The sequence below is a fragment of the Gadus macrocephalus genome, chromosome 2, assembly GCF_031168955.1.
Source record: "Gadus macrocephalus chromosome 2, ASM3116895v1".
NCBI lineage: Eukaryota > Metazoa > Chordata > Actinopteri > Gadiformes > Gadidae > Gadus > Gadus macrocephalus.
In genome coordinates, this window is record NC_082383.1 from 16,754,190 (window position 1) to 16,779,247 (window position 25,058).

Below are 25,058 nucleotides of genomic sequence, written 5' to 3' on the forward strand. Positions count from 1 at the left end.
ATTCGAATATAATTCGAATATCAAAAAATAAATCAAAATTCGAACGAATATTAGGCAGCCCTTAATATTCGAACCTGTTATGGGCAGGCCAAGAGGGAGAGACGTCGGAGAACCCCACGCAGTCTATTCATAATATTGTAATGACCACGGAAGAGGCAGTGAATGAAGTATTGATTAGACAGCGATTTATTAGAAACATAATAAACCGTTGGAACACTCAAGACCGGTAACCATAGCAACGCCGGTAAACAAACCTTGCAAAGCCCAATCCAGGGCTGAATCCGAATACTCATACTTATAGTATGCATTTTGTAGTACGCCACAAATAGACCCTTTTACTGTTTGTACACAATGATGACGTAGAACGCATGCGCGCGCAGTCCGGCAACAGAAGTATGGCAGAGATCAACAGCTTGTCAAGCTATGCAAGGGAATTATCAACACAAGATCGCGAATTTTACTTCAACAAGTTGACTTTGACAATGGTGTCCGACTTCCAGATCCGTGTACTATTAATGAGTGGGTTGAAGACGTCAGCAAGTGGCCGAATATACAGTGGCCAGATATATATATACTTATTACACGGGTCTTTTCAACGTTCCGTTCACTTGCATGGGCACTTCACAACTTCCGGCGGTGAATTATTTTTATAAGCCCCTTCATGGCGAACAGGTATGGAAAGCCAAGAAGGCCACAATCCGGCCCTAGAATGGCGCGGTAAAAGTGCAAAACCGCACGGAATCAGTACGGTTTTGAATGACTAATAGCCGCGGCTATTAGTCATTCACTCCGGCTATTAGTCATTCACTCCGGCTATTAGTTATTCACTCCGGCTATTAGGTATGCAGAACGAGCCCCTCCCTCTTCTTTGCTTGACCACTAAGTTTGAAGGCTGTCTAACCAATCAGAGCTGCAGTGCCTCGATGTTTCACTGTAACATAAAGCTGTGTTGTCTTTACTAGTTTCACTACAATGTAATGACCACCATTAGCTAGTGGAAAATACATTTGTGTCTAGTAGCCTACAGTGATATATTTGTATATGTTAGGCTATATATTGAGATGGCAGTGTGCGAAATACCCGACAATATTTGGGGATGTCCTCATCCCCAGATTGTTCTCGATATGCAGTAGCCAGCTAGGCCATAACATTACATAACATGAACATGAACTGAATAAATGCCAGGTATATAGTATATCGGAGACGGGCACACAATCAGTGCATTTGCAAACGAGAGCCTGCAGTATGACCGATCTTGTGACATGTGGTCGGAGAGAGTCGTGTGTGTGTGTGTGTCAGGGCCGTGCAGAGACCCTTTGAGGGGCAGGGGCTCAAATTCAAAAAAGGGCACATGTTTGTTCATGAACTCATCAGAAGTGGTTTGGTGTTGATATCTATAAAAACAATTAAGCTATTACAAAATAAAAGCCTTGAATATGAATTAGCCTAACTATACACAATGTATACGTATGACTTAAAAAAATAAAAAATATGTTTTTCTATTAAACACAGGGTGGTGGGAACTCCACAATGAGTTTATGAACACGTCAGAAGTGGTTTGGTGTTGATATCTGTAAGAACAAGTGAGCTATTAAAAATAAAGCCTTAAATATGGATGCAATACATGCACTGAAAACTTTTGCATTTTTTAAAAACAATTAAAAGTTTTTCTTTAAAACAAGGGGTAGTGGGGACTACAAAACGAGTACATAAACACATCAGAAGTGGTTTGATGTTGATAGGAATAATTTCAAGTGAGTTATTAAGAATTAAAAAAATGACGTTGCACTTTTTTGACGGTCCCTAAGCACTTGACGCTATTACAGATACAACCCCGGAAAATAGACGAATGTCGAATATAAAACCAATTTCACCCCGTTCTGCCAGAGACACTGAGACAGAGTAGACATGAAACGGATTTGGCCATGGCATGTGGCCAAGTAGTTACTACAGAGTATACAGATTAAATATAACGATGTATGCTTTCCCTTTGCAATTTCAAAAGGTTTCCCAGATAGGTTAGCTGTATAGCTAGCTGGTAGGCTATAGAAAATAAACCGAGTGGTAGCCACTTTCACAGGTCAGTTAAAACGATGCTAGTTGAAAAGCTTTTGCTGGCAAACATAGGCCTATACTTCAAAATGACACTACAAAACGAGATAACTGTTACAGTTTATTTAGCATTATCAACTTTATGGTTTTGGAAACAACTGTCTGTGTCTGACTCTGTAGTGATCTTACCCTGCGTTGTACCGTCTCTTAAAACAACAAGCGCATCTTGCAGGCAGGCAAATTGTGAAAGGTCACGTTGATAGCCTATGACGTCACCCAGCGGCAGCAGCGCACTGAGCGCCGGTAAACGAGGCTACAAAGTAGGCTACAAACTTTACTTCTGTATCATTACTTTTAGACATTTTTATACTCGAATAATTGATTCACATGTTAATGTGTAATTTTACAAAGCATTGAAAATTTAAACGACCACTCAAAAGGGCACTTTGGTCCTTCAGAGGGAAAAGGGCAGGGGCTCGGGCACCCATAGCCCCCCCCCTCTGCACGTGCCTGGTGTGTGTGTGTGTGTGTGTGTGTGTGTGTGTGTGTGTGTGTGTGTGTGTGTGTGTGTGTGTGTGTGTGTGTGTGTGTGTGTGTGTGTGTGTGTGTGTGTGTGTGTGTGTGTAGAGCAAGTTGTTGAAGGAAGTGTTTCTACTTGACGTTACAATATTTCATGGATGCAAGCAAGCCAAGACAATCAATCTATATCTATAGCCTACATGACAACACACACACACACACACACACACACACACACACACACACACACACACACACACACACACACACACACACACGCACACACTTTAAACACACTGGTAAAGCAATAGGAGCCTGCATTGGCTAAAGTTGTTGCGATGCGCGTTATTTTATAACAGGGAGGGGCAAAGTTGTGCATTACATTGATCCTGAAAGCCTATGTCCTAGAATAATTAATTTGTATTCCGTTTTAGGCCATCTCACTAAAGGTCACTTAAATGTAGCCTATTTAAGCTCACCAAGTCCAGTATTCAGAATGAAAAGCATTTATTCACAAATACGTTCTATTTCTTTGACAAGCGGAGCCGACAGTCATGTGCAAGTATGCAAATTAGCCATGTGCGTCAAACAGAAGATAGACGCAATGAACTGATTGTTGTGCATTGTTGTGGATATGTAGGCTGTTTAGTTGTGGTTGCTTGTGGTCTTAGTGAAACAGTCTTGCCTTGGAGTTGGAGAAGTTGGAGTGATTGTGTGAATGTGCGAGAGAGAGCGCACCTGCCGTGGTGATGTTGGGCTTGTAATGGGCTTATATGTGATCAATGATGTATCTGTCTGATCGTATTAGCTGTAGATGGATGGTTCAATAATGTCACAAGATCGGTCATACTGCAGGCTCTCATTTGCAAATGCACTGATTGTGTGCCCGTCTCCGATATGCTATATACCTGGCATTCATTCAGTTCATGTTCTTCTGAGTGCGCAAGAACGGTGCCAATTATTGTCGTGTTTGCATTGTTATGCACAACTTTGCCCCTCCCTGTTATAAAATAACGTGCATCGCAACAACTTTAGCCAATGCAGGCTCCTATTGCTTTACCAGTGTGTTTAAAGTGTGTGCGTGTGTGTGTGTTTTGTCATGTAGGCTATAGATATAGATTGATTGTCTTGGCTTGCTTGCATCCATGAAATATTGTAACGTCAAGTAGAAACACTTCCTTCAACAACTTGCTCCACACACACACACACACACACACACACACACACACACACACACACACACACACACACACACACACACACACACACACACACACACACACACACACACACACACACACACACACACACACACACACACACACACACACACACACACACACACCACAAGATCGGTCATACTGCAGGCTCTCATTTGCAAATGCACTGATTGTGTGCCCGTCTCCGATATGCTATATACCTGGCATTTATTCAGTTCATGTTATGTAATGTTATGGCCTAGCTGGCTACTGCATATCGAGAACAATCTGGGGATGAGGACATCCCCGAATATTGTCGGGTATTTCGCACACTGCCATCTCAATATATAGCCTAACATATACAAATGTATCACTGTACTCAAGGGCGTCAGTTTGTTTTTAGAAGTGGTGGGGACAATAACCATAAGCTTGAGTGTGGTTTGAAAAGTGCTGGGTACCCTTATGTATCTATTCATCCATTCAACGCTGCATTACAATATGCTCTACAGTGTATAGTCAGGTGTTGAAAATCCTATTCGAACAATAAGTTGAAAACACAGTTTGTGTTTTGGCTTGTTTTGCAAAACTGCGTTGGAAACACCATGGTATTGGCTCGGGATATGTAATACTAATACACACAGGACAAAGAACAGTGTTGGCAATTTAACACTTATCTTGACATCAACAAAGTTTACCAGACAAACAATGCCAGACTGTAAAGGGGGTACGAAATGAAACGAGGTACTGAGCATCAGCCTTTTGAAGACGAGCAAGGGCTGCTGGTAGCATATGTTATGCTGCATTAAAAAAAATAAAAAAAACAAGCGCCCAGAGGAGAATTGCATCTGCCAAATCCTGACCACCAGTAAACACTTGCGAAGGACCAATGTAGACTTCACTCATTGCAACATCATTAGCAAATTGCCCGCAGATAAAATCCCCTACAGTTTAGGATAATCACACAGGTTATGCGAGAACATATTTATGTCAGGATAGGCCTACCAGGCTCCAAGTCGTCACATATCTCAATCAGACAAAACAACTATAACCACATTGGCATAGCAATCGCACCGTGTGTAGCTGCTACTAGCTGCAATCTATACAATGCATACTAGCTGGAGCCCCAACCAGAATCAGATCACAATTGCTTAGGACCGTGGGTAACCTTTGGCCAGGTCATCACGAGCAAACAGAACCAGCAGCAAAGTTTACGTAAACCAATTTCTTACCTTATGTGGCCCTCCACATGCAGGCTAAATGATGTATCCATATCGTGTCACAAACATGCTTTTTACAGGAAGCAAAAGGACCGGCTATTTTCTGAATAAAAATGTCAATTTTGGCTGTCTATCTTGAAACTTCTCCAGTGCGTTCACACCAAACGCGACGGGGCAACAAGATCCCATACAAAGTGAACTATAGACGCGTATCGGGCGAATCTTTTGGATGATTTGTCGCGCCACACTTTCGCCGTGCACAGGGGAGCGCGTTCACGAGGATTTGTGGCGCGACAAATTCGCTCGAGTTGAAATATTTGAACTTTGACACGAATTTCGCGTGATGACAGCCAATCAGCGTTCAACAGCGTGGCCACTGAGTGACATGTGTAACGTAACAGCCAATCAGCGTTCAACGTCAAACTCAGTGCAGTGCAGTCCGGGGTGAACTGCAGCATGGAGGAGAAAGTGATTGTTGCCGTTTGCGACTCTCGGAGCTCTATATATAATAGTATATCATATAATATAATTGTATATATAACATCATGGCAAAAAGCTCTGTGCGCCTCCGGATGGCCGTAGCGCGGGGAGCTCATAGGGATTGGGCTTCTCGGGAGTCTGGGTTTGTTTACCGGCGTTGCTATGGGTTCCGGTCGTGTGTGTTCCAACGGTTTATTAGGTAGGTCTATCTAATAAATGATGTATTCGTGCGCGCCTATCGCATGATTTTAGACTCGACGAATTCGGTTGAGTATGTGGGGATTTTTTCAGTCGCAATTGGTTTGCACATTTTTAAAAGTGGTGGGGACAAAATTCATATTTCAAATAGTGGGGGGGACATGTCCCCCCCGTCCCCCGTAATCGACGCCTATGACTGTACTAGACACAAATGTATTTTCCACTAGCTAATGGTGGTCATTACATTGTAGTGAAACTAGTAAAGACAACACAGCTTTATGTTACAGCGAAACATCGAGGCACTGCAGCTCTGATTGGTTAGACAGCCTTCAAACTTAGTGGTCAAGCAAAGAAGAGGGAGGGGCTCGTTCTGCATACCTAATAGCCGGAGTGAATAACTAATAGCCGGAGTGAATGACTAATAGCCGGAGTGAATGACTAATAGCCGCGGCTATTAGTCATTCAAAACCTTACGGATTCCGTACGGAATTCTTGCCAAACCGTACGGAATCCGTGCGGTTTTGCACTTTTACCGCTCCATTCTAGGGCCGGATTGTGGCCTTCTTGGCTTTCCATAACTACGTTACCAGACTCGTAGTCTGGTAACGAACGAAGAAGAGATGGCTGACCCGACACTTCCAACAGCGGCTTAGAAAGACGTCATAGAAAGCGGCGAAAAACGAGACATTAAAAAGAGTAAAAAAGTAAAGTAAGTAATTAAGTAAAAAGAGACATTTTTAATTTAATAGCAACGATGACAAGACGGAAAACAGGTAATTTATCAAGGTGATTTTGTGGCATCTGAGGGGAGACATGTCATCTCCAAACATCCGGTGGAATATTAATATTAATAAACAAACGAACTTCGAATATGATTTTTGGGCAAAAGTCAAAGCCCTAGTACCGACCTGCAGAGTTTTTATTTTTTAATATGTGACTGTTTCGTGTTTCAGTTACTGAGGCCTATTTAATGTTTTGTATGGTTGAAAACATGCAGGCTTACCAATAAATATGTTACCAATACTGGTAGCCTAATGAATTATGTGCGCGCTTGTTTTTTCCAAGCCAATGGACAGGCCTTTCCTGAGACAGAAAGTGAACATCCATCCTTGCGGGCATTTGCAGGCGGGAGCGGGATATAATATCATAGATGCGGGCGGGAGCGGGACTAAAAATTACAGCTCTTTCCAGGAGCGGGTGGGAGCGGCACTGTACAAGGCGGGAGCGGGAGTGAATATTGTGTCCCGCGCAGACCTCTAATAGAGAGCTGCTCCCCCTTCGCACGAAGCCGCTGCTGGTGAATGCTCGAAGCGTTGTGTGATTTAATCGCTTTAATGCCGTTCCATGTCACATTGATCGTTTTTTTGCACAACGAGCAAAAAGCTTCTCGGTCATTTCCCATCACAGGTTTCAGCCAGTCTTTAAATGTCTGGTTGTCAACCCATGTTTGCGGAAACTTGCATTTACCCATTCCCTCATAGAGCTAGAAACTCAGCTGTACAGAACTCTGAGGGGAAAAGGCGGAAAATGTTGCTGGTGTTAAACCGTATTCTGCGACCCACCGAAAAGTGTGACCCAAGGGGGCGCTGTTGCACATTTTCTGCAACAGCAGAAAATGATCTCTGGTGGGTCTTTCTTTTCTTGATACTAACATTAATTCTAAACAGCATTTTACATAGAAGCCTATAATAGGAAATGCTCAAAGGTAAATCAGCGGAATTTAACCATGACTGTAGCTTTTTATGGGTAAAGAAGCAACGGTGAAGGACCCTACTAAACGCCCTATCCATTGTATGGGTCTGTAAAATGCTAATCAAATCAATCAAATGTATTTATTAAGCACCTTTAATAAAAAGGTAATTGGTTGGGGGGAGATCTTATGTTTCATGTATGTTTTTGTCATGCCTGTCTACGCTTCAAACTCGTGCATATTGCAGAAAATATGCAACAGCGCTGTGATGACGCGGCTATAGAGTGGCGAAGTCACGCCCCTTCCGGTAGGGCTCATGGGACCTATGAGATCGAAAAATATGAATGGGTGTCAATGGAGAGAAAATAATAATTTTCTGGTCCCAGTCTTTATATGCCCTGGATTACACATATGTTGTTTGTGGATTTAAATGATAATTTTTCATGCAAAGAAAACTAAAAATGTTCGTGAAGAAGTTTGATAATTTTAGGTTTTATGTGAGGCCGCTTTGCAGGGGCGGACTGGCCATCGGGAGGTTCGGGAGATTTCCCGAACGGCCGGTCGATTTCAGGCCGAGCCGGCCGTAATTCTTTTTTTTTTTTTTTTATTATTATTATTATTTATTTATTTTTTTTTATTACATATTTATATTATATTTTTTGTTGTAAAAGATGTAAAAAAAAAATGAAAAAGTTAAGTAAGCCGTGATTTGGGACGGCCTGCGGCCGGATATTTGCTTACAGCGCGAAACGGAGCTCTTGCCTGACGGTGAAACGGGGCCGATGTATTACTGTCAATTTAGAGGGGGGAGCACCCCCACAGTGTATGGGGGCAAAGCGAGCGGCCAAAGCGAGCGGCCGAACGGCCCCTCCCAACTTGGACTGCTCCGCGGTCTGTCATTTCTGATTGGCTCAGCCTGACACACGGCCGGGTCACTTACTTCTCGTTGATCTCACTGAAGTTACACCGAAATATGAAAATGTCAAAAAGGTGGTGGAGAGGAAAAATAATTGGGTGGCACTCAGAAGTTGAGGTTGAAAAGGAAAAAAATGTTAGAGCAAGACGCAGCCAAATGTGCTAAATTAACCGACCATTTCCGTGGAAAAGCCAAGGTTGACGGCGACGCCCCTGTCAGCGAGTCCAATGGTGAGGCGGGAACAGGACACAGCAACATAGCTATGACAGGTGCACGCCACTAGCGAGCATGTTTGGCAATATAATAATGACTTAAACTAATTATGGAAGTACCAGAGACGTCAGAGAACTATTCATAATATTGTAATGCCCACGGAAGAGGCAGTGAATGAAGTATTGATTAGAGAGCGATTTATTAGATACCACCGCTAATAAACCATTGGAACACTTCAACACCGGTAACCACAGCAACGGACAACAAACCCCGGCCCGCCCCCATCTCCCAAACCCTGTGTATGTGTCAATGACAATTTTTTTCCACTAAAATAATTCTATCTTGCACTATTTAGATCATTTTCAGCCTTGATTTACCTTTCTAGGCACATGCAATTTCTAATATTTTGTACATGGACAAGATTGCTTATAAAATATTTCCCAGTGATCTTCACAATATTCTAAACACATGCACATCCCAACATTGACATGCAGTTGCAATGCACATATCCACGGATAAGGACTCATTTTTATTATTTTACACCGGGGCAAAATTCGAGAGCAGCGAAGAGCTGTAGTTCACAAAGCGGCGCTTTGTGAACTACAGCTCTTCGCTGCTCTCGACGCATATGATATACGTCACCACACCCGCCCTTGGAACTCGGCACAGAGATGGCGATCTCTCTGCCCCACTTCGCCGCTTTTTCCAAGGGGAGGATAAAAGCATCGAAAGAGGTGAAAACCATTATAAATCGGGGCACGTGCAGAGTTTCAGTTATGCCGATGGGAAGATTGTCGGTCTTCTCCACGCCAGTCGCAGGGAGCGTGACGTCACATACGAGCCGTGTAGTCTTTCTCGTTGTGTTTTCTCTACAGCCTTTATCTGAACAATTGCACAATAAACGGTCGAACTCTTTGCATGAAAAATTATCCTTTAAATCCACAAACAACATATGTGTAATCCAGGGCATATAAAGACCGGGACCAGAAAATAATTATTTTCTCTCCATTGACACCCATTCATATTTTTCGATCTCATAGGTCCCATGAGCCCTACCGGAAGAGGCGTGACTTCGCCACTCTATTGGCGCGTCCTCACGCGTCCGTATTGAGGCCGCACCGGGCATTTATCTGACGTGCAAGATTAACCCGTAATCAAGTTTTTGCATAGTGTCTGCATATTGTTTGGGGTTTGGTGTATGATGCGATCGTGGGGCGGGTTTGTTTATGGAGTGGTAAAAAGTAGAACTGCTCACCGCCGTGGTCAGCTGTGCGATCCCTGCGGCTTCTAGGAAGCGCGCGCCCGACTGGGGACAGCTATATGGTGCGGGGCGTGTGCGAGTGACGCCGTTGCGTCTCCGCCAAATCAATTATCTTTGTTGGAATATATCATTTGTAAGTAGTGGCGGGTATAGACGCACGAATATTATCTAAGGTGTTGTAGTTTAATTCATTTAAGATACGTTTGTTTTGACCAGTTTTGATGCATATTTTGTTGATTTGATATGTAAACACCCCCGCTGATATTTGAGGGATTGGTATGCACCAATCTCGGGTCAGCCCATATAAGGGAGCCGTGTCAGTCCGAAGGGGGGAGCTAGAAGGCAGAAGCTAGGCCATGCTCTCTGTATATGCTCTGAAAATGTAAATAAAAGTAATTTTTGCTGCACCACTGCCCTTTTGTGCTGATCCTAAGACCGCTCGACATTCTACCCCTTGACAAGCGCCCCCTGGGGTCACACTTTTCGGTGGGTCGCAGAATTCGGTGTAACACCGAATTCCAACTCTAATGGCTACTCAGTTCAGGTCCTGTTAGCACCGTATACTCTTTTTTAGGCTAGGTGAAGTTAAAACATGCAAACAAAAAAATGGAAACTAATTTTATATTGAGGTGGTGGTGAAAAATGTACTACCAAGTCAAATTGCGTTTGTTACCTTTTACTACCTTTCAATACCGCGCCGACACCCTCTGTTAACAGTGCAACGCCTATGAGTGACGTATTAATCGCGTGACTCAACAAATTAGTTTCCAACGCTTTTAGTAATAGATTTTTAGCGATTTTATCGATTTGTTGTTGCAGCCCTAGTTCAGTCACTGACCCCCCCCCCCCCCCTCAAAGGGTTCAGTCACTTCCACCCCTCAGAGGGTTCAGTCACTCACCTCCACCCCTCAGAGGGTTCAGTCACTCACCTCCACCCCTCAGATGGTTCAGTCACCTCCCCCAATCAGAGGGATCAGTCACCTCCACCCCTCAGAGGGTTCACTCACCTCCACCCCTCAGAGGGTTCAGTCACCTGCACCCAGTATGCTTATATGGCTTCACATTCAACCGCTTTGAGCGGGACACAGAAAGAACAGGGAAATCAATCAGTTTGTGGCCTATGCATGGCTGTAAATGACAGATGGGCAACAAATTTCAAAGTGCGTGAGAGGCACTGCTCACGCCACTATGAAATCATGACAGTGTCGTTTCATCCCCACTATCTTCCCCCTGAATTTCAACAACTGACTGTAATTCTTGTTTATGTCCCTGGCCCTGACAATGCGCTAGCAGCAGAGCGCATTTAGGAATGCTACAACAATCCCATCTCCTGGGCAACTGACCAGCCTGTGTTTTTGCTTGGAGATTTCAACAGCTGTGACGTCATCGCACTTCTCCCAAATTTCGAGCAATATTTGACTTCTCCAACACGTTTGGACAGGACGCTCGATTTATGTCTAGGAAACATTCCTAGTGCATATGTATGAAAGCCCCGCCCTGCCCTTGGGTCGTCAGATCATAATGTAATTTTACTACTGCATAATTATAGACACAAATTAAAAACACACAAAATCCTGACCAAAACCATCCAGGTCTTGGAGAATGATTCTGTAGAAAGGCTGAGAGGATGTTTTCAGTTTACGGATTTGGGAAAATTCCTCAAAGCATGCAATGGTGACCTAAACATGCTGAATGAATCCATATGTTCCTACCTCTCATTTTGTGCTGATTGTGTTATTCCAACCAAACAGATCAAGCACCATGCCAACAACAAGCCGAGGTCACCAGAGATCTGAAACACTGTCTCAATTTGGAAAAAAGAATTTGGATTCAAGGAGTCAAACAATGTGTCAAAGATCTCACAAGGGAGCTGAAGAAGAAGACCAAGCTTGCCAAGATCAAATACAAGGACAAAATGGAGAAGAAGTTCACCAGTGGAGATGTGAGGGATGCCTGGAAGAGTCTGAACACCATGATGGGCAGAACTCAGGATGCTGCCAAGATACAATGCCCTGACCCTGTTGCCTTTGCTGAAGAACTAAACACCTTCTATGCCAGATTCAACAGCACTGATTCTGCGGAGGATGGGGTCACATACAACTACCCCTCTGAATCCATCTGTGTAGAGGAGAAGAGGGTTGTTTCAATCTTATCCCATCTCAAGTCTACAAAAGCTGACGGGTATTGAAAGAGTGTGCAACCCAGCTAGGTGGTGTGATGACGCAACTCTTTCAGCTATTTCTGGATGCTAGCTTTGTTCCCAGGGCATGAAAGGAGACTACCATCATTCCTGTTCCTAAAAAGCCTCTTGCCAAAGCCCTGAACGATTTCCGACCTGTGGCACTCACCTCTATCCTCTGCAAATGTATGGAGAGAGTTGTTGCAGAGGAACTCACCACCATGGTTGGAGAAAGTCTGGATCCATTGCAGTTTGCCTGTGGAGGATGCCAGTCTAGCTCTCCTGGACACTGTGACAAGGCACCTTGACTCCCAACATTCCTTTGTCAGGATTCTATTCATGGACTTTTCATCAGCCTTCAACCCAGTAAATATCAACACACTTCTACATCGCCTTCAGCAGCTACAAGTCAACCCAAAACTGATGCTCTGGATTAAGGAGTTTTTAATGAACAGACCCCAGCATGTGAGGGTGCATGGTGTGACATCTACCAACACCATTTTAAATACAGGAGTCTCACAGGGATGTGTCTTGTCAACAATTCTATTTTCTATCTACACAAATGAGATCACCTGCAAGATCACTGGACTAAAACTATTAAAATATGCTGATGACATGGCGTTGTTGGCCAACCTGACAGATGAGCAAACCCTGTCCACTTACAGGCAGTATATCAGCACCATGGCCCTGTGGTTCAAGGAGAGCTCACTGCAACTAAACATCAGCAAGACCAAAGAACTGTGTTGCCATAGGTGCTGGGCACCCAAAACCCCACATCCACTCTCCACACCTTTAAGACTGGAGGTGCAAGTGGTTGAACAGGTTAAACATTTCATGTACCTTGGCACCCAGATTGACCACCGCCTGTCCTTCACCCAGAACGGAGAAGGAGTTTACAAAAAAGCCCAACAACGCATGTGTCTCCTGGGGAAGCTGAAGGGTTCAATGTCAGAAAGGACACTTTATTAACAGTTTATCAGACACTGATCAAATCTTTCATCTCCTTCAACATTACATCTTGGTACAGCTTCCTAACAAGCAGATGCAAGGGAAAACTGGCCTGGATAATTAAGCAGGCAAGCAAGATAACCAGAATCCAACAAAAACAGCTTTCAGACTTGCACACTCAAGCAGTGGAAAGGAAGACCAATTCCATTCTCCTGGATCCTTCCCACCCCCTCTATGGCTGTTTTGAGCTGCTTCCATCAGGCAGAAGATACAGAGTGCCTCTAGCCCAAAAATCTCTCTATACAAAATCATTCATATCCAAGGCAATACACACACACACACACAACATACTTCTTACACAAGTGTCGTGTTCTTGTTGAAAGTAGTTCGAAACGGGTTGCTTTTAACTCACTTTATGTGTTAAAGGAGACATATTATGGTAAAGTAAACATAGTATTTGAGTTCCAGAAAACATGTTTGCTGGAAATAGCTTTTAGGAAAAAAAAAATTGTCTACCGCTATTCCCCTCTGTTTCAGTCCCTTCAGAATACTTTGTTTCTGGTGTCTGTAGCATTGATGCAAATAAGCTGCTGCCCATTGACCAATGAGCTGTCAGACTGAACCACAGCATGGAGGAGAAGGGGTTGTTGCCGTTTGCTGACTCCTGGAGCTCTATATCTATATTATATAATATAGCATAATAATAATATTATATACGGGTGTTTATATAATCGATCTAATATCACGGCCAAAAGCAATGTGCGCCTCGGATGATATTATGAATAATTAAGACTGTGTCTGACGTCTCTGGTACTTCCACAAGTAAAGACTTGTAGTGGGGGATATCTCGGCAATGGTTGAGAAGAATTGGGGGCAAGGATGCCAAAGTCACTTTGGCATTGACTCTCTGAAGTCCATGAACCGCGACATGGAGAAGAAAAGGATTGTACTCCGGGAGCTGAGCCGCCGGACTGCCTCCGAGCTCCCCGCGCCGGAGCTGCCGGCCGCCGTCGAAGCCGTCCGGCCGCAGTCCGGCAGCTCGGCCGGTGTACTCCGGGAGCTGAACTGGTGCTGAAGCTAGGTGGCAGCTCCAGCGGACTACCTGCTCCGGCGGACGAGCAGCTCCGGCTGGGGTAGCTCGGCGGAAGTTCGGCAGCTCAGCTCCGGGAGTACAATCCCTTTCTACTCCTTGTGTCTCCTCCTCCCGATTTCCCTTCGGCGGCAGCTCCGGCGGGGTGAGCTCGGCGCCAGAGAAAGGGATTGTACTCCCGGAGCTTAACTGCAGGGCTAGCGCCGAGTTCCACCCGCCGGAGCTGCTCATCCGCTGGTCCACACGATCTTAGCGATGCTCTGATTGGAGGGGAGTTGGGAAGTGGCAGGTAATATTCAAATGTGCTCCTTCCTACGTAGGAGGGGGCGCCGAAACTGACTCACTCGTTTGGTAGCTGGAGGCGGGCTGCTTCCAGAAATGCGTATCTCACTCAAAAAATCATGTACTGACTTACTTCAAAGTTTGTATGCGTGTGGGAGCACCATCTACCCACAACAACACCCCAAATCCCAGGAAAAGTGCTGTTTTCATAATATGTCCCCTTTAAAGTATTTTGGTATGGTATCTATGAAGCAAAAGGGAGGGAATTGTATCTAACACTCGTAGAGAGAAATACTGTAGAGCTACTTCAAGCCCCGGGGTCCGCCTATGATTCTCCGCCCTCCTCTGGCTCCGGGCGCTGCGAATGAATCAAGTAGGCGTGGCCTATGTGAAGTAGGAGTGGTTTATGCGAAGTGTGCGTGGCCTATGTGACGTCTTAGCTGCGGCTTCCGCGTCTGTCTTAAAGATGCTGCCTTCTGTGGCTGTGTGTAGTAATGACAGCTTGTGTGCTTAATTTACTTAACACAAGCACCACATACACACAATTAGAGAACAGACTGCCTTCAATCAAAGACAATTTTCTAATATGGCAACATGTTGGACAAATAAAGCTTTTGAACTTTGAACCCCTCAGAGGGTTCAGTCACCTCCACCCCTCAGAGGGTTCAGTCACCTCCACCCCTCAGAGGGTTAGGTCACCTCGACCCCTCAGACGGTTCAGTCAACCCCTACCCTCAGGACAACCCCAGCATCTCCACCCGGAGCAGAGAACCTCTCTGATGACACGTCAGCGGCACGCTCCTCTGTCTTCTCCGAGCGGAGAAGTGACACACGAGTGTCACTGGAGTTGTGTTAGGCCACAGCAGTGTGTGTGAGAGACTCAGTAAATCAGTACCTCTATACAGAGAGACGCAGCAAGTCAATACCTCTATACAGAGAGACCGAGTAAGTCAGTACCTCTATACAGAGATGCGCAGTGCATCAGAAAATCTATACAGAGAGACTCAGTACATCAGAGGTGGAGAGGGAGGGGGGGCAGGGGATGGAGAGGGAGGTGGGGGGGGATGGAGAGGGAGGGGGGGATTGTCTAGGAGACTTTGGAGGGGGAAGAGGAGGCTCACCCGGACATGACGATGAAGAAGTCAAGCCGGTTCCACGTGTCGCCGAGGTAACAGCGCTGACCGAAGATCCCGAGGGCCACCATCTTCACCACCATCTCCAGAGCGAAGAAGACGTAGATGAAGGCATCAAAGGCCTACAGCAGGAGGAGGAGAGCATGAATGGACTGCATAATTTACATTCATGGCATTTGGCGGACGCTTTTATCCAAAGCGAATTACAATAAGTCCAAGAAGAGTGCAAGAGTGCAGGCAGAAGTGCAAAGCACTAACCATCAATAGGTTAACGCATCCCCAGTAAACAGAGATAGCTAGGATAAGAAGCTACATCATGCTAAGTACTGTAATTATGTGACAGGACGTGCAACATACAATAAGAGGGTAAAAGGGGAGGGGGGGTAAGGGAGGCGGCTATGCAGAGTCCAGGTGAACTCTGAACAGGTGAGTCTTGAGCCGTAGTGGGAGCTGGTGAGCGCCTCTGCGCTCCAGACATTGTCGGGGCGCTCGTTCAACCACTGCGGTGCCAAAACCGAGGATAGTTGAGACTTTAATGATCGCCTCCTCTTAGCGATGGCGGTCACATCATCAATGTCTGTTCCTCTCTCCGCATCATTTAGTCCCACTCTAATGAAGAGGGAGATGGCGACCGATCTCAGCGAGAATCTGACAGGAGGTTCTCAGCCAACACCCGATTCTATTCCCGGATAAAAATGTTCACGTGGAACTTCTGAAGAACACAAAGATACAAGGGAGGTATTTGTGTCCTCAAAGCTCCAACCTCAAAGTCAAGCTTCCGCGAACAGCCTTCCAGACGGTTTAGCACCTTCTATTCACAGCAGGGTGCTTTACACCCTCCCGATGTGTTCACACATGGGAACTCACAGAGATCACATGATATATCACATTAGCCCCCATGTTGAAACCACCTTTCTAATTGTGTTGCTAATGAGATGATAAACAACTCCAGTGTGACATATCAGTGTGTCTCATCGTTACAACCTTTGACACTTGTTTTACTGAGTGTGAACTATGCGTGTGTGTGCTGCTATATCCGTGTCCGTATCCGAGTCATATTTACCCTCAAAAAGTAATTAATCGACACAGATTCATGGACTCCATATAGAGAGATAGCACTGAAATAGAGAGCTATATAAAGAAATGGTTTCTGTTTCTGTCTGAGGTTGTAGACATTGTCAACGTCTTGCTGTGATTGGCTCTCGCTCTTACACATCGGTTCTGTTGACACTGCCTTTGATTGGTCCAGTGACCTTTCACTGCCAGGTTGGCTTTCATGGCATTTATTGAAGTGCTGTTTCATTCTTTCCATTCCTCGAAGTAGCTTTGATGCTCGCCTTGCTCAGTTTGGTCTCAATATTTTTTAATGTTTTTCTTTTTACCATTTGATGTTAACGAAGATATGTGTGGTGTGTGTGTGTGTGTGTGTGTGTGTGTGTGTGTGTGTGTGTGTGTGTGTGTGTGTGTGTGTGTGTGTGTGTGTGTGTGTGTGTGTGTGTGCGTCTATGTGTGCGTGTATGCGTGTGCGTGTGCATGTGCAAGCCTGCGTGTGTTTTATATAATACGATACATGCCATTCAGTGTCTGTTTTTAGCTCTAAAACTTGACTTACTCACAGCACCATGAGCACCCCTCAGCAGGGAGGGCACCCGGTGGGAGCAAACCCCCTAACCCTGGCTCTGGAAACAACACACTACAAACGGACCTGGGGTGTGTGTGGCTGTGTGTGCGTGTTTGTGTGAGTGTGTATGTGTGACTGTGTGTGCGTGGCTAAGTGTGCGTGTGTGAGTATGTGTGACTGTGTGTATGACTTTGTGTATGTGTATGTGTGACTGTGTGTGCATGGCTGTGTGTGCGTGTGTGTGACTGTGTGTGTGTGGCTGGGTGCGTGTGACTTTGTGTGTTCGACTGTGTGTGTGTGTTATTGAGTGTGCGTGACTGTGTGTGCGTGACTTTGTATGTGTGATTGTAAAGATAAAGATAAAGATAGACTTTATTGTCATTGTACAGTCACCTATACAACAAAATTGGGAGAGCCAACTGAAGGTGCATTACACATACAAAATAAATGAATAAATAAATAAACAAATAAATAAATAAACACGCAATTTAAGTTAAAATTAAAAAATAAATAAAAAAAAAGACAGAAATAAGAAAAACATTTGGAACAAGACAAGGACAGGTGATGTCAGAATAAATATAAAGGCCGTAAGCATATTGCACTATATAGATAGTGAGGAATGTTTGTTTCAAGTTTTATGGGTGTTAAGTGTCCTGATTGCCCAAGGAAAGAAGCTTTTGTTCAGTCTGTTGGTTCTGCACTTCAGGCTCCTGTACCGCCTACCAGAGGGCAGTAGGCTGAGCAGGTGGTGGCCGGGATGGAGGTGGTCACAGATGATCTTTCTTGATCTTGAGATGCATCGTGAGCTGGCAATGTCATCCAAGGAGGGCAAAGGAGAGCCAATAGTTTTTTCGGCTGACCTTATCACCCTCTGCAGCCTTTTCCTGTCAGCCACTGTACAGCCAGCATACCACACAGTGATGGAGAAGGCCAGCACACTCTCGATGGTGGAGCGGTAAAAGGTCACCAGCAGCTTCTCCTCCAGTTTGTTCCTCTTGAGTACCCTCAGGAAGTGGAGTCGTTGTTGGGCCTTCTTCACCACCGCTGATGTGTTTGCTGACCAGGATATGTCCTCAGAGATGTGAGTTCCCAGGAACTTGAAGGTGGAGACTCTCTCCACACAGTCACCATTTATGTGGAGAGGGGCGGGGTCAGCTCTGTGACGCCTGAAATCCATTATAACCTCCTTTGTTTTTATTGTGTTAAGGGTCAGGTTGTTTGCAGCACACCACTCCACCAGCCGCTGCACCTCATCCCTATAGGCCGACTCGTCTCCTCCGGTTATGAGCCCTACCACAGTCGTATCATCCGCGAATTTGACTATTGTGTTGGTGGGGTGGGTGGGAGTACAGTCATGAGTGTAGATGGCATACAGGAGTGGGCTCAGCACGCAGCCCTGTGGAGAACCCGTACTGAGCATGAGGGTGGAGGAGCTGTGGGTGCCAATTTTAACAGACTGCGGACGATTTGTAAGAAAGTCTTTTATCCAGGCACAGGTGGCGGGGGGGAAGTCCAGGGCAGCTAGCTTGCTCACAAGGATGTCAGGGATGATGGTATTAAAGGCCGAGCTGTAGTTGACGAAGAGCATCCTTACGGAGGTCCCCGGGTGTTCCAGGTGGCTGAGTGCAGTGTGGAGGGCTGTAGAGATGGCATCATCAGTTGATCGGTTTGCTTTGTATGCAAATTGGAATGGGTCAAAGGTTGAAGGGAGGCATTCTTTGATGTGATGAGTCATAAGCCTCTCAAAACATTTTGCAACCACTGGTGTTAGTGCAATGGGTCTGTAGTCACTGAGGTTATTGATAGTTACATTTTTGGGGACAGGGATTATGGTAGCCGATTTGAGACATGGTGGGACGATGGCATGTGTCAGTGACAAGTTGAAGATCTTAGTGAAGACCACTGCCAGCTGATCAGCACAAGCTTTGATTACTTCGCCAGGCACTCCATCAGGTCCAGTGGCTTTTCTTGTGTTCACTGACCTGAATACACGACTCACTTGATGTTCCTGGATAGTGAGTGTGTGTTGGCTTGTGGTCGGAGGGGTCAGCATGTCTGTGTTGGGCCTTGTAGCCTCAAAACGGGCAAAGAAATGGTTTAAATCCTCTGCCAGTGAGGCGTCGGCACTGTTGGTCACTGAGGGGCTGCTTTTATAGTTTGTGAGATGTTTTAATCCCTGCCACACTTGACGAGGGTTGTTGTTTGTCAGATGGCCCTCAACCTTCCTTTTGTAGGCCTCCTTCGCACCTTTAATTCCTCTCCTTAGGTCCGCTCTCGCCACGCTGTACAGGACATTGTCCTTTGTTTTGAAGGCGGTGTTTCGGGCTCTCAGGAGTGACTGGACTTCACTTGTCATCCAGGGCTTTCGGTTTGGATATACTTTGATGTTCTTATCAACCGTCACATTGTCAGTGCAGTATTTGATGTATGACAATACGGTGTCAGTGAAGCCCTGTAGATCCTGTTGTTCAAGGATACTCCAATCTGTGTGAGCGAAGCAGTCCTGCAGTTGGGAGAGTGCACCCTCTGGCCAGGTTTTTACAGTCTTTATGATCGGCTTGGTCTTCCTCCTAAGGGGAGTGTATGCTGGGATGAGGAGCAGCGAAAGATGGTCAGACAGACCCAGATGTGGGAGGGGGACTGCTCTATAAGCATGCTTTATGTTAGAATAGACACGGTCCAGTGTGTTGTTTCCTCTGGTGGAGCACCGTACATACTGTATAAAATTGGGAAGGACTGTCTTTAGGCATGCTTGATTAAAATCCCCAGCGATGATGTGTACCCCATCAGGATGAGCTTGCTGCTGTTTATTGACACTATCATGTAGGTAGGTAAGAGCTATGCTAATATTTGCATCTGGTGGAATATAAACAGCAGTGATAATTACCACTGTCAGCTCTCTGGGCAGATAGAAGGGTCTGCAAACTACTGAAATTGCTTCTATGTCCGGGGAGCAGTGAGTGTCTGTGCTCTTACTGCTTGTGCACCAATCATTGTGAACATAAACACACAGACCCCCTCCTCTGCTCTTTCCGGATTCCTTGTTCCTGTCGGAGCGGTGGATAGTGCGTCCCGCTAGTAGAACTGACGCATCCGGGATCAGCTGATGTAGCCAGGTCTCCGTGATGATCATAACACAGCAATCGCAAACAAAGCAGTTGGTTGCTAGATGCAGTTCCAATTCGTCGATTTTGTGAACGATTGACCTTGCGTTAGTCAGGAAGATGCTGGGTAACGGGGGTTTGTGTGGCTGTTTCCGTAGCCGGGCTAGAAGACCCGCTCGTTATGTGTGTGTTACGGGTGTGTGTGATTGTGTGTGTGCGACCCTGTGTGTTTGACGGGTGTGCATGACTGTTTGTGTGCATGCGATGGGTTTTGTAAGCCTGGATCACATTTATAGACACGGCATATTGTGCACATCATGAAAGCACCCACTCACACTAGTGGATCTGAAGAGGAGATGGAAATAAAGACATGGATGGGAGGGATTACGAGACTGTGTGGAGGAACTGAGGACAGAGAGAGAGAGAGAGAGAGAGAAATGGAGAGAGAGAGTGATACAGAGAGATACAGAGAGAGAGGGGGAGAGAGAGAGAGAGAGAGAGTGAGAGAGATTGCATGGAGCGGAACGCTAGGTAAAGCGCGAGAGAAGAACTGTGGGAGAGAAAGAGAATGTGATGAGAGAAAGAAGCGAGAGAGAAAGGGGAAGAGAGAGAGAGAGAGAGAGACAGAGAGAGAGAGAGAGCATGAGTGGCATGGTAGAGAGTTGGAAAAAGAGAGCAAGGAGTTGCAAGGTAGAGAGTTGGAAAAAGAGAGGAACAGAGACCGATAGAGAGAAAGATAGAGTGGGAGAGGAGCGAGAGACTGAGCTAGAAATAGAAGGAGCGAGAGAGAGATAAGGGACGAGTGACAGAGAGGGAGAGAAAGCCATTTTTTCTGCCACATCATGTCTGCATTGTTATGTTCAGATCACTAGCTAAACCCTCCCCATATATTTTTAGAACGAGTTACTCGCATAGATACCGCCGACACCCCCTCCCCCCTGCCCGTCCCCCCATCGCCTCACTTCCCTTCGCATCGTCGGCGCATCACCCGCCCACCCTCCCTCCCTCCCACCCCTCTCTCTCCCCCCCTCTCTCTCCCCCCACACAACCAGAATCCTCGACTGCACTTAGTCCCTTATTAGAAATTCCTGTCTGCCTGTCTGCTGCTCTCTAAGGGACTTCTCAGGGCGTTCAGAAATCAGTCTCAAGTTCAGCAGAAGACAACCCAGCGCGGAGAAGCTAATTACTACAGCTACCATCACGCCAGCAGCAGAGAGCTGGGCTCTGGAGTGCGGTAGCATGTAGCAGCATCGTGTGTGTTAAATTAGTGTCGCATTATGTGTACACGCAAACAGACATTAAGATGAGGAAAGGAAGAGCCCATCAGCACTATTTCATACAGTAACACAAACACACACACACATACACACACACACACACACACAAACACACACACACACACACACACACATACACACACACACACACATACACACATACACACACACACACATCAATGTCTTTAAAGAGAACTAATCTGGGTGAGTCACACTGCCGGTTCAATGCAGAGAATTGATTAAGAATTTGTTGTGCCACCAGAATCAAAGTAATTTTGCCGGCTTCCAGTCAAAAACAATAACCAACAGCCACCCAAAAACAATAACCAACCCCAATAAAAATAAGCAGCCACTTATTGACTCTAGATATTAACAACAGAGGTACTTCAATTCCAAATAATCTGCTTTATGGTTTCAAGACAAACACAGACGTACAGAACAGACTTAATCTGCTATACTGCACAGCTTTAGAATGAGCAGGTAAGACAGTTGATTCAGATGCAGGTCTTTAAAGAGCAGGTAGGGGTTAAACAGTTGATTGAGTTGCAGGTCTTTAAGGAGTAAATAGGGGTTAGACATTGGATTAAGATGAGGGTCTTTAAGGAACAGGTAGGGGTTAGACAGTGGATTGAGATGCAGGTCTTTAAGGAGCAGGTAGGGTGTTAGACAGTGGATTGAGATGCAGGTGTTGGATACTTTGAGGAAGGAACACAGAACCCCTTAGCTGAGAATTAAAACCTAAAAATTAGAATTAAAACCCCTTACTATACACACAATATTCACCTGCCTCTGGGTGAACTTATATTTAAATATGTATCCATCCAGTATAGAGGTATAGGCGAGAAGGACTTTGCAGACAGAAGTATTGGCCTATTGTAAAGGCTGTTCTAATAGCAGCAAAGGGCTCAGATGTAGGCAGACGGTTCCAGTTAAAACATCCTATCTAATAAAACGTTCAGGTTGTTCTAGAGCTGATCATCACAGAGATGCTCTCACTCGTTTGTTGGGGAGGGAGGTGTTGCATTATTTAAGCAGCAGGATGACCACATTAGCTCCAAGTTCCTGTAAACGCAGCCAGCCGTACCGTGTACACCTCGTTCTGGTCGCACGCGTCAGTAGAGTGGTCCACGCAGCAGAACAAGAGCACCAGGTGAGGACTAGTACCGGACCATATGAGGACTAGTACCAGACCAGGTGAGGACTAGTACCATAACAGGTGAGGACTAGTACCAGACCACCAGGTGAGGACTAGTACCAGAGCACCAGGTGAGGACTAGTACCATACTAGGTGAGGACTAGTACCATACCAGGTGAGGACTAGTACCATACCAGGTGAGGACTAGTACCAGACCAGGTGAGGACTAGTACCATACCAGGTGAGGACTAGTACCAGACCAGGTGAGGACTAGTACCAGACCAGGTGAGGACTAGTACCAGACCACCAGATGAGGACTAGTACCAGACCACCAGATGAGGACTAGTACCAGACCACCAGGAGAGGACTAGTATCAGACCACCAGATGAGGACTAGTACCAGACCACCAGGTGAGGACTAGTATCACACCACCAGGTGAGGACTAGTACCAGACCAGGTGAGGACTAGTACCAGACCAGGTGCCGACTAGTACCAGACCACCAGGTGAAGACTAGTACCCGACCAGGTGAGGATTAGTAGCAGATCAGGGGCCGACTAGTGCCAGACCAGGTGAGGACCAGCACCAGACCAGGTGAGGAATAGTACCAGACCACCAGGTGAGGACTAGTACCCGACCAGGTGAGGACTAGTACTAGACCAGGTGCCGACTAGTACCAGACCACCAGGTGAGGACTAGTACCAGACCACGTGAGCAAGTTAGTGTTGTTCTGTCAGGCTTTGAGGGAGTTTCATCACAGTGAATGTTGCTACAGGTCATTAACGATGGTGGGTTTCTGTTCGACACCGCCTACAGGTGAGGCTGTTAACATGGGGATGGAACCCAGAAGGTTTGGGGGGGGAGTGGACCCCCTCATGGTGCAGAGGGATGAGGACTGGGACGGGCCAGCGTGGGCATCCACAGCATCACTCACAGTACATTCAGACATTCTGGGGTGTTCGGATAAAGGTTGGAGAAAAACAAACTTTTCTGTGTCACATGACAGACCGATGCTAAAGACCCTTTCATTTATTTTCCTTTAGCACATTAAGCCTCCATCATCCCCATTGGAGAGGAATTATACCTTTTTTGGTGCAAAATACCCCTGATTATTTCTGACCTTTTGACACAGACACGCACACACCTACGGACAAACACGCCTACAAACACGCACACACACGCAAACACACACGCACACACACACACAAACACACACACACACACACACACACACACACACACACACACACACACACACACACACACACACACACACAAACACAGAAACAGAAACCCAGAGATAGAAACCGACAGACGAACACACGTCTGTCCGACAGATGAGCGCTACACGTGTGTGCGAGGGCGTCCGGGGATGGGTCGGATCAGATGACGATCACATGTTCACATGATGTCTTCATGCATAATGCAGGCTGGCGTGCAGACACAGCCAAGAAGAAAGGCCATGTTCCCAGCATCCCTGGGTGGGGGGTGAGTGTGTGTGGGTGTGTGTCTGTTTGTGTCTGTGTGTCAGTGTGTGAGTGTGTGTGTTTATGTGTTTCTGTGTCTGTTTTTCACTTTGTGTCTGATTGTGTCTCTGTTTGTGTGTGGGTGTGGAATGTTGTGTGTTCGATAAAAGCCTCAGATTGTGTGAGTGTGATGCTTCTGCCATGAAAAGTGATGACTGCGTGTGTGAGCGTATTTATGTGTTTAGACACTGTGTGTGTGTGTGTGGTTGAATGTGTGTGTGTGTGATTATGTCTCTGTGTGTGTATGCTTGTCCTTGCTGTGGAAATCTGATGGTATTTGACAGGAAATCTCACCGGATATAAAACATTATATTAGGCCAAGGCAATGCCAGAGGTCATTTGTAGCATGTCACAAAAACACTGAAGCTCAGAGATACACACATACACAAAACATTCACGCATACACACACATACACACATGGGTTATGGTGTGCCTGTGTGTGTGTGTGTGTGTGTTTGTGTGTGTGTGTGTGTGTGTGTATGTGAGTGAGTCAGTCAGTTTGTACACAAGCATCAGTTTTTTTCAGAATGTGTGTGCATTATTTTGCTGCATTTATCTGTGTGTGTGTGTGTGTGTGTGTGTGTGTGTGTGTGTGTGTGTGTGTGTGTGTGTGTGTGTGTGTGTGTGTGTGTGTGTGTGTGTGTGTATTTTAGTCCCAATATTATATATACAGGGTTATATATATATAATAACAGAGAACACCACTACCCCCAGCCTCTCAGACAGAGCACACCACGACCTGACGGAGGGGCTGTGGTTCTTCCCCAGTGCTCCCAGTCTGTTGACGGGCAGAACGTTCCAGACAGTCCTCTGGAGGGTGGTTGTGTGATGCTCCGCCCAGCGCAGACACAGCTCAGCACTGACAGAGGCGAGAGTTTGGCTCCTTAAAACACCACCCAGAATCAGAATCAGAATTTTACACTACCCAAAGTGGTGACACCAGAGGCAGAAACAGAAAGAGGCAGTCTAGTTTCTCTCTGGAGCACCATCAAGGAAGAGGGCGTCTGCGTCTGCTTCCC

The 25,058-nt window shown here is 45.9% G+C and overlaps 1 protein-coding gene across 1 annotated transcript in view; it reads right to left on the bottom strand.

The window, feature by feature from the left end:
- Window positions 1-25,058, bottom strand: part of LOC132473046 (voltage-dependent T-type calcium channel subunit alpha-1I-like) — a 236,334-nt gene that overhangs the window by 105,421 nt on the left and 105,855 nt on the right. The window contains exon 4 of the mRNA XM_060072985.1: window positions 15,366-15,499. Within this exon, the coding sequence (XP_059928968.1) occupies window positions 15,366-15,499 (134 nt within the window). The remainder of the gene's footprint in view (window positions 1-15,365; window positions 15,500-25,058) is intronic.